At 39.9% G+C, this 16,662-nt stretch overlaps 1 protein-coding gene across 1 annotated transcript in view; it reads right to left on the bottom strand.

Moving 5' to 3' along the window:
* The window catches only part of zranb3 (zinc finger, RAN-binding domain containing 3), an 83,679-nt gene that overhangs the window by 46,376 nt on the left and 20,641 nt on the right, over positions 1-16,662 (bottom strand). The window contains exons 6-7 of the mRNA XM_073861581.1: positions 13,217-13,302; positions 12,036-12,207 (exon numbers count right to left, since the gene is read on the bottom strand). Coding sequence (XP_073717682.1) covers positions 12,036-12,207; positions 13,217-13,302 — 258 coding nt within the window. The remainder of the gene's footprint in view (positions 1-12,035; positions 12,208-13,216; positions 13,303-16,662) is intronic.

Here is a 16,662-nt window from a genome sequence, read left to right as displayed (position 1 = left end):
TCTTATATCACATGATTCTCGTCACAGAAACACGCAATAGCAAGGCAATAGCATCACGGGCATTATTAAAGGTGGAGTGTGTAAATTTTCGAAGCATCTAGTGGTGAGGTTGTGAATTGCAACCAACGGCTCAGTCCACTGCTCACCCCTCGCTTTTGAGATGCATAGAGAAGCCACCGAAAAAACATGTCATCTTCGGGGACAAAAAATGTTTGTCCGTTAAGGGCTTCTGTAGAAAGATGGCGTCACAAAATGGCGACTTCCATGTAAGGGGACCCTCTGTGCATGTAGATAAAAACGTCCCATTTTAAGGTAATAAAAACATAACGGTTCATTATGAAAGGTCTTTATACACCCTGATAAGATAGTTTTGTATATTATTTTGCATTTCTGTCAAGAAATCCTTCTAAAAATTACACACTGCACCTTTAAAGTAACGTTAATGGGGCACACGCTGTACTAAATTCTGCAGCGTTTATGTATACTTTTAAAACATTAGGCTACTTGAATTAATAAAATAACATTGTGCTTTTTGAAAAGTGTGTTTTCATTACATATAACTGAAAACTTCTTAAGAACAACTCCAACTCAGTTTTGACTTTTATTCAGAGATAAATTGTGAACTCCAACGAGAGATGCCGTACGCAGCGTAGCGTTGCCAAGTCCTCTGCTTTTTTCGAGTTTCGATTTGGGCTACGGTTTAAACTGTTTCCACCAGTTGTTTTTATCTGCGGGTTAAAGATTAAATTATTTTGTTGCTAAGTTATTGGTATTTGGGCTGTGAATAGTCATGCTTTTGGGCTAGTTTTGAACATCCATTCGGATGGTTTTGATACGCGAGTCTGGCAACCCCGGCTGTGCGCTTGCGCAGACTTTCTGTTCGAATTAAATATAATGTACATGTAAGCGAACATTTAAATCAGATTGCAATGTTTAGGGTGCATGTAAACTGTATCGTCGTAACCCTCAATCGTAGCAGCTTCTCTCCGCCTTTTTCATTCTTGTTGAGCGTGTGAAAGTTGCGTGCGCTTATTTCATTATTTGCTCTGTAATACCAGAGGAAGCCTTTACATAAACAAGTACAAAACGTTGTGCAGCATGCTTGCTAGCAACACAAGCAGCAGACACTGACATAATATTAGTTAGCATCAATTTAAACCTGTCATTTCTCCCGCTCGCGGTTAAACGATAGCAGATGGACTCGCCCACAGACCCCCTCAGTAATCAGGACAGAGGCGGTCGAAAGTGGACATAAAAAATGGATTAAAATACCAGGGGCCAGAATTACTAAACAAGGCAAATTAGCGCATGAGCGCAATTTACAAAAAGTGCCAATGGGAGTGGGAAATAAACAGAGCTGATGAGGTGCGGGTGATCTACTAACACCTGATGCACTTGAGTTTAGCACCACGGACATTGCAGGGGAAAATTTGGGGTGTGTAATCCCAGCTAACGAAGCCATAGTACACTGAAAAATACTGGAGGACAAAAAAATGAAGGTTGACAAGAAGTTTTGAAATGTCTGGTATTCTGTAACTTCTCCTAGTGACTCCTATTTTATTTACTTCAGAAGATAAAAAATAAAATGGCTTGGCAAACAATATTTTTGAATAATATGGTTCTCTGGCATTCCAAACTGTTACATGTTAAAACAATCCTCTGCATTGTATCACACATTCTCTGCTCTAAGTGATGGCTCTTTGTTTAGCAATAATTGCAGCAATTTCAAGCGCAAAGTAATTTAAGACATGCTTTTTTCAGCGTTAAATAATGGCTCAAATACCAGTCATAACACACGTGCAAACATTAGTAAATCATGTTGCTTGAATCATTTAAATAACCTCCTCCCAAAAATGTTGCTTCTAAAAGGGAAACTCCTAGAAATGCATATTCAATAAAGTCAGTCGCAAAAATAACTAAACCACACATTTCAGCACTAATTATCCACTGCTATCCCGACCCCGGTAAAATGATGGTTAGTAAAGTAGCTGTTAGTAAATCTAGCCCCAGGTGTAAACGTGAATGTGTTTCTCTCGCCCACATGTGATCCAATCGACCAAAACGCATCTTAATACCAGATATAAATAGCATACATGGTTTCTTTAGCCGCGCATTTCTATTTTGTGTTTGCTTAACTTAAAATGCTTTGGCAATACTATAACTAAACTAAGAGACAGAGAGCGATAGAGGAACAGGGATAGAGAAAGATAAAGAGGGGAAAAAACAGAAAGTAAGTGTGTGTGTGTGTGTGTGCGCGTGTGAGAGAGAGAGAGACAGACAATAAGAGTGAGAAAAAAGACAGGGACAAAAAGAGAGGGACAGTCAGAAAGAAAGAGAGATTGAGAGAGAGCGAGAGAGAGAGACAAAGAGAGAAAGACAAATTAGAGACAAAGAATTAAAGAAAAAATGAGGGGGAGAGAGGTAAAGAAAGAGAGGGACAAAAAAGAGACGGGGACAGAGACAGAGAAACCGACAGAGGGACAGGGAGGGAAAGACAGATTAGAGAAAAAGAACTAAAGAAAAAGATGATGGAGAGAGAGATAAAGGAGAGGGAGACAGAGAAAGGCAGATGCACAGAGAAAGAGACAGAGGGAAAAACAGAAAAAGAAAAAAAGAAAGAAAGAGGGACAAAAAAGGAAGAGGCACAAAAAAGAGACAGGGACAGAGGGACAGACAGAGAAAGAGAGAGAGACAACTACAGATTTGAGAGAAAGAACTAAAGAAAAAGATAAAAGAGAGAGGGACAGAGAAAGGCAGAGGCACAAAGAAAGGGACAGAGGGACAAACAGAAAAAGAAAAAAAGAAAGAAAGAGGGACAAAAAAGGAAGAGGCACAAAAAAGAGACAGGGACAGAGGGACAGATAGTGAAAGAGAGAGAGACAGAGAGAGAGAGACAGATTAGAGAGAAAGAACTAAAAAAATAAAATAAAAGAGAGAGGGAAAGAGAAAGGTAGAGACACAGAGAAAGAGATGGAGACAGAGGGACAAGGAGAGAAAGACAGATTAGAGAGAAAGAACTAGAAAAAAGGATGAGGGAGAGAGAGAGAAAGAATAAAAGAAATAGAGAGAAGGACAGAAAAAGGAAGAGGCACAAAAAAGAGATAGGGACAGAGACAGAAGGACAGACAGCGAAAGAGAGAGAGACAGAGAGACAGAGAAAGAAAGACAGATTAGAGAGAAAGAACTAAAGAAAAAGATAAAAGAGAGAGGGACAGAGAAAGAGATGGGGACAGAGGGACAGACAGAGAAAGAGAGACAGAGGGACAGAGACAAAAAGAAAGATTAGAGCGAAAGAACTAGAGAAAAAGATGATGGAGAGAGAGATAAAGACAGAGAAAGGCAGAGGCACAGAGAAAGAGACAGAGGGACAAACATAGAAAGAAAGAAACAGAGAGAGAAAGACAGATTAGAGAGAAAGAACTAGAGAAAAAGATGATAGAGAGAGAGAGATAAAAAAGAAAGAGAGACAGATGGGGACAGAGACAGAGGGAGAGACAGAGAAAGAGGGACAGAGAGCGAAAGATAGATTAGAGAGAAAGAATAGAGAACAAGAAGAGGTAGAGAGATAAAAAGAGGGACAGAGAAAGATACGGGGACAGAGAGACAGACCATGAAAGAAGGACAGAGAAAGAAATAGAGAAAAAATGATAGAGAGAGAGAGATAAAAAAAGAAGAGAGACAGATGGGGACAGAGACAGAGGGACAGACAGAGAAAGAGTGACAGAGAGCGAAAGACAGAGAGAAAGAAATACAGAAAAATATGATGGAGAGAGAAAAAAAGAGGGACAGAGAAAGATACGGGGACAGAGAGACAGAACGAGAAAGAGGGACAGAGAGCGAAAGACAGATTACTTAGGAAGAACTAAAGAAAAAGATGATAAAGAGAGAGATAAAAAAAGAAAAAGAGACAGATGGGGACAGAGACAGAGGGACAGACTGAGAGAGGGACAGAAAACGAGAGACATATTAGAGACAAAGGACTAGAGAAAAAGATGATAGAGAGAGATAAAAAAGAAAGAGAGACAGAGAGCGAAAGACAGATTACAGAGAAAGAACTAGAGAACAAGAAGAGGTAGAGAGATAAAAAAGAGGGACAGAGAAAGATACGGGGACAAAGAGACAGACTGAGAAAGAAATAGAGAAAAAAATGATAGAGAGAGAGAGAGATAAAAAAGAAGAGAGACAGATGGGGACAGAGACATAGGGACAGACAGAGAAAGAGTGACAGAGAGCGAAAGACAGAGAGAAAGAAATACAGAAAAATATGATGGAGAGAGAAAAAAAGAGGGACAGAGAAAGATACGGGGACAGAGAGACAGAACGAGAAAGAGGGACAGAGAGCGAAAGACATATTACTTAGGAAGAACTAAAGAAAAAGATGATAGAGAGAGAGAGATAAAAAAAGAAAAAGAGACAGATGGGGACAGAGACAGAGGGACAGACAGAGAGAGGGACAGAAAACGAGAGACATATTAGAGACAAAAAACTAGAGAAAAAGATGATAGAGAGAGATAAAAAAGAAAGAGAGACAGAGAGCGAAAGACAGATTGCAGAGAAAGAACTAGAGAACAAGAAGAGGTAGAGAGATAAAAAAGAGGGACAGAGAAAGATACGGGGACAAAGAGACAGACTGAGAAAGAGGGACAAAGAGCGAAAGACAGATTACAGAGAAAGATCTAGAGAACAAAAAGAGGTAGATAGATAAAAAGAAGGACAGAGAAAGATACTGGGACAGAGAGAGAGACCGAGAAAGAGGGACAGAGTGCGAAATACAGATTAGAGAGAAAGAACTAGAGAAAAAGATGATAGAGAGGGAGAGATAAAAAAAGAAAGAGAGACAGATGGGGACAGAGACAGAGGGACAGACCAAGAAAGAGGGACAGAGAGCGAAAGACAGATTACAGAGAAAGAACTAGAGAACAAGAAGAGGTAGAGAGATAAAAAAGAGGGACAGAGAAAGATACGGGGACAAAGAGACAGACTGAGAAAGAGGGACAAAGAGCGAAAGACAGATTAGAGCGAAAGAACTAGAGAACAAGAAGAGGTAGAGAGATAAAAAAAGAGGGACATAGAGACAGATCGAGAAAGAGGGACAGAGAGCGACAAACAGATTAGAGAGAAAGAACTAGAGAAAAAATGATAGAGAGAGAAAGATAAAAAAAGAAGAGAGACAGATGGGGACAGAGACAGAGGGACAGACAGAGAAAGAGGGACAGAGAGCGAAAGACAAATTAGAGCGAAAGAACTAGAGAACAAGAAGAGGTAGAGAGATAAAAAAAGAGGGACAGAGAAAAATACGGAGACAGAGAGACAGACCAAGAAAGAAGGACAGAGAAAGAAATAGAGAAAAAAATGATAGAGAGAGAGAGATAAAAAAGAAGAGAGACAGATGGGGACAGAGACAGAGGGACAGACAGAGAAAGAGTGACAGAGAGCGAAAGACAGAGAGAAAGAAATACAGAAAAATATGATGGAGAGAGAAAAAAAGAGGGACAGAGAAAGATACGGGGACAGAGAGACAGAACGAGAAAGAGGGACAGAGAGCGAAAGACATATTACTTAGGAAGAACTAAAGAAAAAGATGATAGAGAGAGAGATAAAAAAAAATGAAAAAGAGACAGATGGGGACAGAGACAGAGGGACAGACAGAGAAAGGGACAGAAAACGAGAGACATATTAGAGACAAAGGACTAGAGAAAAAGATGATAGAGAGAGATAAAAAAGAAAGAGAGACAGAGAGCGAAAGACAGATTACAGAGAAAGAACTAGAGAACAAGAAGAGGTAGAGAGATAAAAAAAGAGGGACAGAGAAAGATACGGGGACAAAGAGACAGACTGAGAAAGAGGGACAAAGAGCGAAAGACAGATTACAGAGAAAGATCTAGAGAACAAAAAGAGGTAGATAGATAAAAAGAAGGAGAGAGAAAGATACTGGGACAGAGAGAGAGACCGAGAAAGAGGGACAGAGTGCGAAATACAGATTAGAGAGAAAGAACTAGAGAAAAAGATGATAGAGAGGGAGAGATAAAAAAGAAAGAGAGACAGATGGGGACAGAGACAGAGGGACAGACCAAGAAAGAGGGACAGAGAGCGAAAGACAGATTACAGAGAAAGAACTAGAGAACAAGAAGAGGTAGAGAGATAAAAAAGAGGGACAGAGAAAGATACGGGGACAGAGAGACAGACCGAGAAAGAGGAACAGAGAGAGCGAAAGACAAATTAGAGCGAAAGATCTAGAGAACAAGAAGAGGTAGAAAGATAAAAAAGACGGGGACAGAGAGACAGACAGAGAAAGAGAGTAGCAAAGACAGAAATTGAAGAAAAGAAAGAAAAAGAGATGGATAGAACTTGAGAAAGAGAAAAAATGGAAGAGAGAGAATGTGTGTGTGTGTGTGTGTGTGTGTGTGTGTGTGTGTGTGTGTGTGTGTGTGTGTGTGTGTGTGTGTGTGTGTGTGTGTGTTTGTGTGAGAGAGAGAGCGAGATAGATGATCCAGCACAATTAATGATATCATAAACTGTCCTACTTTCCAGTGTTTGGCAAAAAGAAGCAGGAAAAACAGTAAATAAAAGAATGATGGTAAAGAGAGAAAGTGAACGCTGGAGAGAGAGAGAAAGAGAGGGAGAGAGGGAAACGGAGACATAATTCCCTGAAGTTGCAGAACGACTCCTCGGGTCATGTGACCTGCCCAATTATAGCGCTACAGTGACAGCAGAAGCGCAAGATGGAAACACACGGTGCCGGCACTATAAATCACACATACTAGCACGCACACACACACACACACATGCACCAAGTCCTGCCCCTAAAACAAATGCATATTCCTCTGCCTGCGCTCACACAAACGCTCCTGCGCAGACCCCAGACGAGCAGGCGGTTTTTGGACACCAGAATGACAGGACGTCAAAGAATGATGGAGGAAATGGACCGTTTGAAGAGACACACATATGTTATACTTGTAAATAACTTATTCACCCTGACGATCTGTCGTTATTCATATAGTAGTTACATAATGTGTAGACATAGATATATTATATAAACATAATTAAAAAAAAGACGACAATGCGTTAATAATGAACTAATTGTATAATATTTATTTTTTGTGGGACGTTCTTATACATATATAATACTGGAGACAGGTTAACCCACATTTTTGCGCTCATTATAGTTTTAAATTAAATTCAATTTTGCATCGCTTTACACTAAATACATATTAGCATAAGCAGCATAGACATATAAAAATAAGCTTATGTATACAGAATATGCTATTGTTAACAATGCAAACTGCAAAACAATCGTCTGTAGCTTTGCGTGTTTGTGTAAACAGTCTAGCCTAGCGAAACTTCAGCAAACACTAGTTGTGTTTGTAAATATACATCTAAGTTCGATAGCGAGGGTCAGTCTTCCAGGCAAGCTAGCGAACGAAATTCGATATCCGCCCGAGCAACCTTGGTCTGCGTTTGCGCTGCCCAACTGTTCGTTAAAAGACGGTTCGTTAGTTTTAAAAGCGATCTGGCAGGATTTGGGTCGAGGTGAGAGCTGAACATCTGTCCTCCGGAGCGCCGTGTGTAAACCGTTATCGGCCGTTTGCTCAAGTGTGTGCGCTAGCCGCGCTCCCGTCCGTTGACAGGAGATGATTTATGAAGTCCTACAGCAGGTGAGGTGCTCTTTGTGTGTCTGAAAACTGACACGCCGAGTGAAAATTTGCTGCACAAGCAGTTCTGCCCACACACACTCATTATTTTGAGAGACACTAAGGGAGAGAGATATAGACAAACCAAACATTGGCGAGTGAAAGAGTTGCCAATTATGGCTGGCCTATATGTCGAATCTATACATTATATATTCGCAATCATTATTTTAAATTATGCAGCACATGAATATCATAACGCTTAAAACGTGTACGAGTATGAGGACAACAGGGATGTATTGTAACTTAAATAGTTTATACTTTAGTAGCCAATGTGTTAAAGATGCATTGTGTAACTTTTAAGAGGATCTCTTGACAGAAATGCAATATAATATACGTAACTATATTATTAGTGGTGTATAAAGACTTTACATAATGAACGGTATTGTTTTATTAACTTAGAATTAAACGTTTTTGTTTACATCAATTATTTACATCATGTTTCAACATTAGCCCTAAACGGACAAACACTATAGACGGTTTTAGCAGTAAAACATAAACAAGCGCCGCCCGTAGGCAACACGTAACTTTAAACGCAAGTACTTTTAACGTAGTTTATTTATATAACAAGCAAAAACAACACGTAGGTTACCTAGAAATCCAAAACATTTGTTATTTTCGACGAAGTATATTTTCAAGAGTTCAGTTTAGCAAATAGTCAGACCATTAAAAATCTGAAAACGGAAGTAAAGTTCGGACCAGACGCGTATCGCGTCACCGCACCGCACCGATGAAACCGTCTATACAGACAGAGCGCGTTTCGTTCCTACATTGTTTCAGACGACAACATGTGGGGGCTACCGTAGCTTCTCATTGTGTTTCGAAATTAAGGTTGGTTGCAATTCACATTCTCACAGCTAGATGCCGCTAAAAAACGCACAAGCTTATATGTTTCATTTGCATTAATTAGTCCAAATAGTCTATTTCAAATAAATTAAAATGATTCCCGTATCTGAGTTAATAGACCATTGCGCTACCAATGCAAAGGTTAACATTTGATCCCCATGGAACACAGGTATTTGAAAAAATGTATACATTGAATGCACTGTAAGTCAATTTGGATTAAAAATGTCAAATGCAAATGCATACATGTATAATGCATTCTTCTTGCATTATGCACGTGTTAAAATGTTTTGGTAAACTTATAATTGTACGATAAATATTTAAATGTATTGTTTTATAGGTGCATATACTTAAAACTGATAAATGCCATTTCACCGTGTACAAAAACATAACTGTGAAAAACATACCTTTGTTTTGACAGATAATCTATATTTGACTTACAATCTACAATGACTGATCTGGGAAAAAACGATCCTGTGTATTCCTGTGTGTATACAACAAATAGAGATCTTGATATTTTTCAACTTTCTGACAAATAAGACATTTTCGCAGCTGTAATGGAGTCAAAGGCTTCATCTTCGGCTGGACGGAAAGATTTTACCTCTCCAGCCTGCAGAAAGTTCAAGTGAAAATAATATAACGAGGGAAACGTTTGACGTTTTTTTCAGGCGTCGCAGCAATTATAAGGTGAGCTCTGCTAAACGCTGCGGTTCAGAACAGAACGCGATGATTACTAGCGTCCGTTCCTGTGAATAACGCGCTGCCGGCTCGTTCGGCTGCCAGAGAGAAAAATAGATGTGAAAATAAAAGAGAGTGATCAGAGACAAGCGAGATGAAATGATAATTTGTGTTAATCGGATACTATTGCCTAGCAACAGGCATGGGGCGGGTGTACCGGGGTAAATCACTGTATTTAACTGCTTTTGTTCTCTTAGTTTAGAACAAGTGATTGGAAAAAGTATAAAGGATAGAGAGAGAAAACAGAGAGACAAGAAAGGCAAAAAAGAGAAAAAGGAGAGATAGAAAGAAGAAGATAGATAGACAGACGGACAGATAGTTAGTTAGTTAGTTAGTTAGTTATCAACTTTATTAATCCCACATGGGGCAATTAGATAGAAGGTCATACCGACAAACAGACAGACAGACAGATAGATGCATAGATAAATAGATGGACAGATAGATAGGTGGACAAACTGATAGAAGGACAGACAGGCAGACAGCCAAATAGATAGAGTACATACAATAGACAGATGGACGGACGGATAGAGTAGATAGATAGATAGATAGATAGATAGACAGACAGACAGACAGACAGACAGACAAACAAACAAACAAACAGACAGACAGACAGACAGACGGACGGACGGACGGACGGACAAGATGGATGGATGGATGGATAGATAGAGTTTACAGATAGACAGATGGACAGACAGACAGACAAATTGATAGAAGGACAGACAGGCAGACAGCCAAATAGATAGAGTACATACAATAGACAGATGGACGGACGGATAGAGTAGATAGATAGATAGATAGACAGACAGACAGACAGACAGACAGACAGACGGACGGACAGACGGACGGACAAGATGGATGGATGGATAGATAGAGTAGACAGATAGACAGATGGACAGACAGACAGACAGACAGACAAATTGATAGAAGGACAGACAGGCAGACAGCCAAATAGATAGAGTACACACAATAGACAGATGGACGGACGGATAGAGTAGACAGATAGAGTGAAACAGAGATGGATAGATGGACAGATAGATAGGTGGACAAACTGATAGAAGGACAGACAGGCAGACAGCCAAATAGATAGAGTACATACAATAGACAGATGGATGGACGGATAGAGTATATAGATAGATAGATAGACAGACAGACAGACAGACAGACAGACAAACAAACAGACAGACAGACAGACGGACGGACGGACAAGATGGATGGATGGATAGATAGAGTAGACAGATAGACAGATGGACAGACAGACAGACAAATTGATAGAAGTACAGACAGGCAGACAATAGACAGATGGACGGACGGATAGAGTAGACAGATAGAGTGAAACAGAGATGGATAGATAGATAGATAGATAGATAGATAGATAGATAGATAGATAGATAGATAGATAGATAGACAGACAGACAGACGGACGGACGGACAGCCAGACGGACGGACGGACAGACAGACAGCCAGACAGACGGACAAGATGATGGATAGAGTAGACAGATGGACAGACATACAGACGGCCAAACAGATAGATGTACAAAACAGATGGATAGACAGACAGATAGATAGACGGACAGATAGATAGACGACAGACAGACAGACAGACGGGCGGACGGACGGACAGACAGACGGACGGACAGATAGACGGATGGACAGATAGACAGACAGATGGATAGATAGACGGATGGATAGACAAACGGACAGACAGAAAGACAAACAGTCAGACAGATAGACGATAGATAGACAGACAGATATATAGACAGACAGACAGATGGATGGACGGACAGACGGATAGAGAGACAGACTAACAGATAGACAGACAAAAAGACAGATAGTTAGACAGATAGATGGATAGACAAACGGACAGATAGACAGTCAAACAGTCGGACAGATAAACGGACAGACAGATAGACAGACGAACGGATGGACAGACAGACAGATAGACGGATGGATAGACAGACAAACAGTCGGACAGATAGACGGACAGATGGACAGACAGATGGACGGACGGATAGAAAGACCAACAGATAGACAGACAAACAAACAGACAGACAGATAGACAGACAGATGGATAGATAGACAGATGGATATACAAACGGACAGATAGACAGAGAAACAAACAGTTGGACAGATAGACGGACAGACAGACGGACGGACGGATAGACAGACGAACAGACAGACAGACAGACAGACAGACAGACAGACAGACAGACAGATAGACAGATAGATATACAGACGGATAAATAGACAGATGGATATACAAACTGACAGATAGACAGATAAACAGTCGGACAGATAGACGGACAGACAGATAGACAGACGGACAGATAGACAGACAAACAGATAGAGAGACGGACAGACAGACAGACAATAGACAGATGGACGGACGGATAGAGTAGACAGATAGAGTGAAACAGAGATGGATAGATAGATAGATAGATAGATAGATAGATAGATAGATAGATAGATAGACAGACAGACGGACGGACGGACGGACAGACAGCCAGACAGACGGACGGACATATAAATAGACAGACAGACGGACAGATAGATAAAATAAATTGATATGATGGATGGATGTCAAAAGTTAAATATTACCATGAGACCACATCCAACAACCATGGTAATCCTGTTAAGCTACAGAAACACTATTCCAATATAAATATGTGAAAGCATAGGATGTCTTTCTGAAGAGTGTAAATGCTGTGGAACCTTCAAAAAGTGAATGCTTGAAATAAAATTGAAGAGGACATTGATGATATTACGCACTTTGGCAGCATCTTTGGGCAGGTCGAAGGGAATTCGTTGGCGTATTTTGGGCGGCAGTTGGGTAAGCACTTGATTCTTCAGTCTACGAATCATAATCTCACTAAGACGCTGGTGTAACTCGTCCAGATGAGATGCGCCGCGACAGTCCCACTGTCTTCTGTTCCCAAAAAACCTGCAAAATATAAGTGAAAAAGTATACCAGTATCACACAAACATATCACCACGCATACAGACATTTTACACATTCAAAATGCACTACTGTATAAACATAAAACGTTTTTAAACAACTATTTGTCTTTTTATGTATTTCATTGACAAGTTTGTTTATTGTAGTAACAATTACTGTTAGCACACATGTACCCTGCCAACAATTTTTTCAAAGTCATCACACATTATCATCAGATTGGTTTTGAGCGTTGTGATATTACACTTTTATTGTATTATTTTTTTAACACAATATTTTCTCTGCAGAGTCTTTATGCATGTAAGATTTCATTGAGAAACAGTAGTGACAAAAGTAGAATTGCGCTTTGAGATTTTTTGTCAGTTGATAAATTTGTACTCTGATTCTCTGTGTTGTTCACCGTCGTTTTATGTCTGTAGACTTGATAAAAAAGCTCCTCTAAGATGTTTTGAAGAGTCTCTCACACACATACGGCTACATTTCATGACATAGCTCATATCCAAGCTACACATTATTGCATCAACTACACACATACACAAATAAATGTGCCATGCAATATTATATTTTATTTGAGCTCTTTATTTCAAAAACTATTCGGCAAGTGGAAGTGAGGCTTATGTCGATTTATACCAAACTGTGTACCACGTATGATGTTGCGTTTCGACTATGATGCCATCATAGGGTACTAGTTAGTACACAGTCAGCACTATGTTTTAAAATAGCCCAACTGAGTTATTGGACTGGACACTTCAATCACTAAATAATTTATTAGTTCATTCTATTATAAAGCTTTAAATGTCTATTGACTTAATTTATTACTGCTAAAACTGTTAGCATTAGCATTTAGCGCAAAACAACAAGTTGTGTAATGTATAATTAAAATATATATTAGCATGTTTAGCTTTCCACTGTTGGATCGCATTTAACAAATAAACTGCTCGGCATTGAAGTCAGTATGAATTCTGTGTTATACGCAAGATTAAAAAAAGGTTTTTACTTGTAATGTGCGTTGCAGTATTTTTTGGCGTAGTCGCTCCAGGTTCCAAACCTCCGGGGATACAGTGCGTCGACTTGCATGAAAAGCTGTCAGAGAGAGAGAGAGATATTTATAAAGTACACAACAAATAACGTACATATGAACATCACAGCTATACAATAACTACAGCTGTTACTTCCAAAAAGAAAACAAATAACAAATTAAAAATAGGGACGCTTTAATAATGCGACATCGTACGCAGGAAGAAGCTTATTGAAAACTGTCAGCAGGTTTTTGCGAATACTCTGGTGATTAAAAGTTTATAAAATGCAAATGTGTCCCTTTGAAGAGAAAGTCGCACAGTGTATATTAAAGGTATCTAGTGGTGGGATTGTGAATTGCAACCAACGGCTCAGTCCACAGCTCTCCCTGCCCTTTTGAAGCGCATAGAGAAGCTACGGTAGCCGTCACAGGACAAAAATGTCATTGTCTAAGATGACGCAGGGACAAAACGTACTCTGTTGAAAAGTTTGTCAGTGTAGGGCTACTGTAGAAACCGAGGGGCAATCTTCCGATCTCTCTGATGAAGCCAATACGGAAGTGACTTAAACTGCATTTCATCGACGGGCCACTAGAAGCTGGTTCCAAAAGTGAGTCAATTTCCGTAGACCCCCCATGTTAAAATGCCCAACTTTACAGCAGAAAAAATCTTGGTCTAAATAGCTAATATCGCCCTTAATGACAACTGTAATAGGAGGGTGAATTTTTTTGTAAGTCATCCGTTTAAATTATATTAAGCCTTAAAGGGACACTCCACTTTTTTTGAAAACAGGCTTATTTTCCAGCTCCTCCAGAGCCAAACATTTGATTTTTACCATTTTGGAATTTATTAAGCTGAACTGCGGGTCTGGCGGTACCACTAGCATAATCCATTGAATCTGATTAGACCATTAGCATCGCGCTCAAAAATAACCAAAGAGTTTTGATATTTTTCCTACTCAAAACTGTAGTTACATTGTGTACTAAGACCGACGGAAAATTAAAAGTTGATTTCCTAGGTCAATATGGCTAGGAACTATACTCTCATTTCGGCGTAATAATCAATGACTTTGCTGCCGTAACATGGCTGCAGCAGGCAAAATTATATTACGCAGCAGCCGCAAATAGTCCCCTTGGAAAACTTTCAATAGCAGGGGACTATTTTCAGGCACTGCGTAATATCATTGCGCATCCTGCAGCCATGAAACATCAGCAAAGTCCTTGATTATTACGCCGGAATGAGAGTATTTAACTTTAAAGTTAAATTAACTTTTAATTTTCCGTTGGTCGGAAAGTGTTCGAAGTGTTATGTGTGTTGCTTGCGTTTTCAAAATATATGTTTGTTGCATCACGTGTTTTGTCAAAATAAGTGCCTGCTGTACACGCGCCAAAACCGTTTATAATAAAAGAGACACTCACGTTCACAATATACACGCAAGACACTCCCTTAACTCTTTCACCGCCAGCGTTTTTTAAAAAAGTTGCCAGCCAGCGCCAGCGTTTTTCATGATTTTCACCAAAGTTTAATTAATGCCTTCCAGAAAATGTTCTTCTTTGAATATATAAACATACAATATACCAAATGAAAGAACAAACCCTCTGCTTTCAAACAAAAAAAACCCGTTTCTTCCTACCTTGAGTAGTTCTTTTGTAATCAGCTTTTGAATATGGGTAGGTTTCTGCAAAAACACCACATTTTGAGCAAAAAGCAGAGATAATTCCATTTTTGTGACGGACTTTTCATAGAGATCCCATCCAGAGCGATCTTTAAAACAGACACGGACATGCAGCAGCTTGTCAGAGGGCAATACTTCCGGGTTTAAAAGTTGCGGAAGTGCGCCACCTAGTGGATAATAGCGGTATTGCGGAAAGACGGAAAATCTCGTCATTGGCGGGGAAGCGTTTTCTCTTAATTGACGAGATATCTCGTCAATGGCGGGGAAAGAGTTAACAGTAAACTCTGATTATGCATGTGACTATGCGAGTATCTGGCAAACGCGAGCGTCTCGTTTATCATAAACCCTTAACGCTGGATTTCCACCGACTGCAGAACGACTGCGGATCCGCTGCGGAACGGCGGCGGAGTCAATCGGTTTCCATTCAAGTCAATGTGTGTATTTCCAATCCGTCACAGCTCCGGTCATCCGCAGCCCTCCGGAACAAATACGCAGAGTCATTACTATATCGCGTGATCATATCTGAATTCGCGAGATCTCGTGTCATGATCTGGGCTGGTCCAGCAAAACGTCATATGGGCGGAGACAGAACTAGATATCGCGCGATCATCACGTGAATTTGCGAGACCTCATGGGTCCTCTTCACTTCAGCACGCAGCCGCTTTGCAACAAATTCGGAATTGGTGGGTATTGGCGGACGGCAGGGTTCGGAGCCGTAACGCAGCGGAGCCGATCTGCAACCGCTTCGCAGTTGGTGGAAATCCAGCGTAAGACGGGTCTGCAGCAGGCACTTATTTTGACAAAACGCATGATGCACATAGGATCTCTTGACGTGCAGAACATAAATTTGGAAAAAAGGAACCACACACATGACGGGCTAAATACATGTTGTGACGAACTTCGCATCCTGCGCCCTCGTAAAAAGAAGTCAGCAGCCGCCACTTGTACTTAGATAAAAATGCCTAATTATAAGGTAATAAAAACAATACAGTTCATTATGTAAGGTCTTTGTACGCCACTAATAATATAGTTATGTATATTATATTGCATTTCTGTCAAAAGATCCTCTTAAAAGTTACACAATGCACCTTTAAGCTCAGTCTGTATAAGCTACACGGTGATTATCTAGACAAATTAAAGAAAACGAGTTATAAAAGAAGACGACTGAGCAACTGAAATCCAGGCTCATTCATGAATCACAAGCACAAGACTATCTTTCATAAATAAAGTGCAACAATTTCCCTATGAATGGTTTTACGAACAGAAATCAGCGTCGTTTTGTTCTGATCTAAAGGTATTTTAACGACCTAAAAATACCTTCCGCACGTTCAGTAAGAACGCTTTATGTGATTTATATAAAGATTTCACTACCTACGTTTCCTAATTTCGCCCATGGGAAATTAGCAGGAAGGCGTATTCAATATTTCGTTGACCAAACGAAATACTGTTAAAAATGCATTTCAGTTTATTAAATATTAAACATTGCATCCACGTTCAGCAGCTATTGAAATCCGGGGTTTCTTAACTTGTTTTGTTGCATGAATCAAAAGTGATTTTGTGCATGAAAGCCTGTCAAACCGCTAAACAAAACTGTCTGGAACAGACACGACAGCGTATGCATTAAAAAGATTGTGACATGCAAGTGAAAAGATGGATAAAGTGAAAGAGACTGTGAGTAAAAAAAGAGAGGCAGACGAAGCTAGACAGTCTGAGAATGTGGGAGTGGGGGCTTGTCCAGGTGTACCAATAATA

The sequence above is a fragment of the Misgurnus anguillicaudatus genome, chromosome 23 (assembly GCF_027580225.2).
Source record: "Misgurnus anguillicaudatus chromosome 23, ASM2758022v2, whole genome shotgun sequence".
Classification (NCBI taxonomy): domain Eukaryota; kingdom Metazoa; phylum Chordata; class Actinopteri; order Cypriniformes; family Cobitidae; genus Misgurnus; species Misgurnus anguillicaudatus.
Note: the sequence above shows the minus strand (reverse complement) of the source record. Positions and strands in the feature narration are given on the sequence as shown.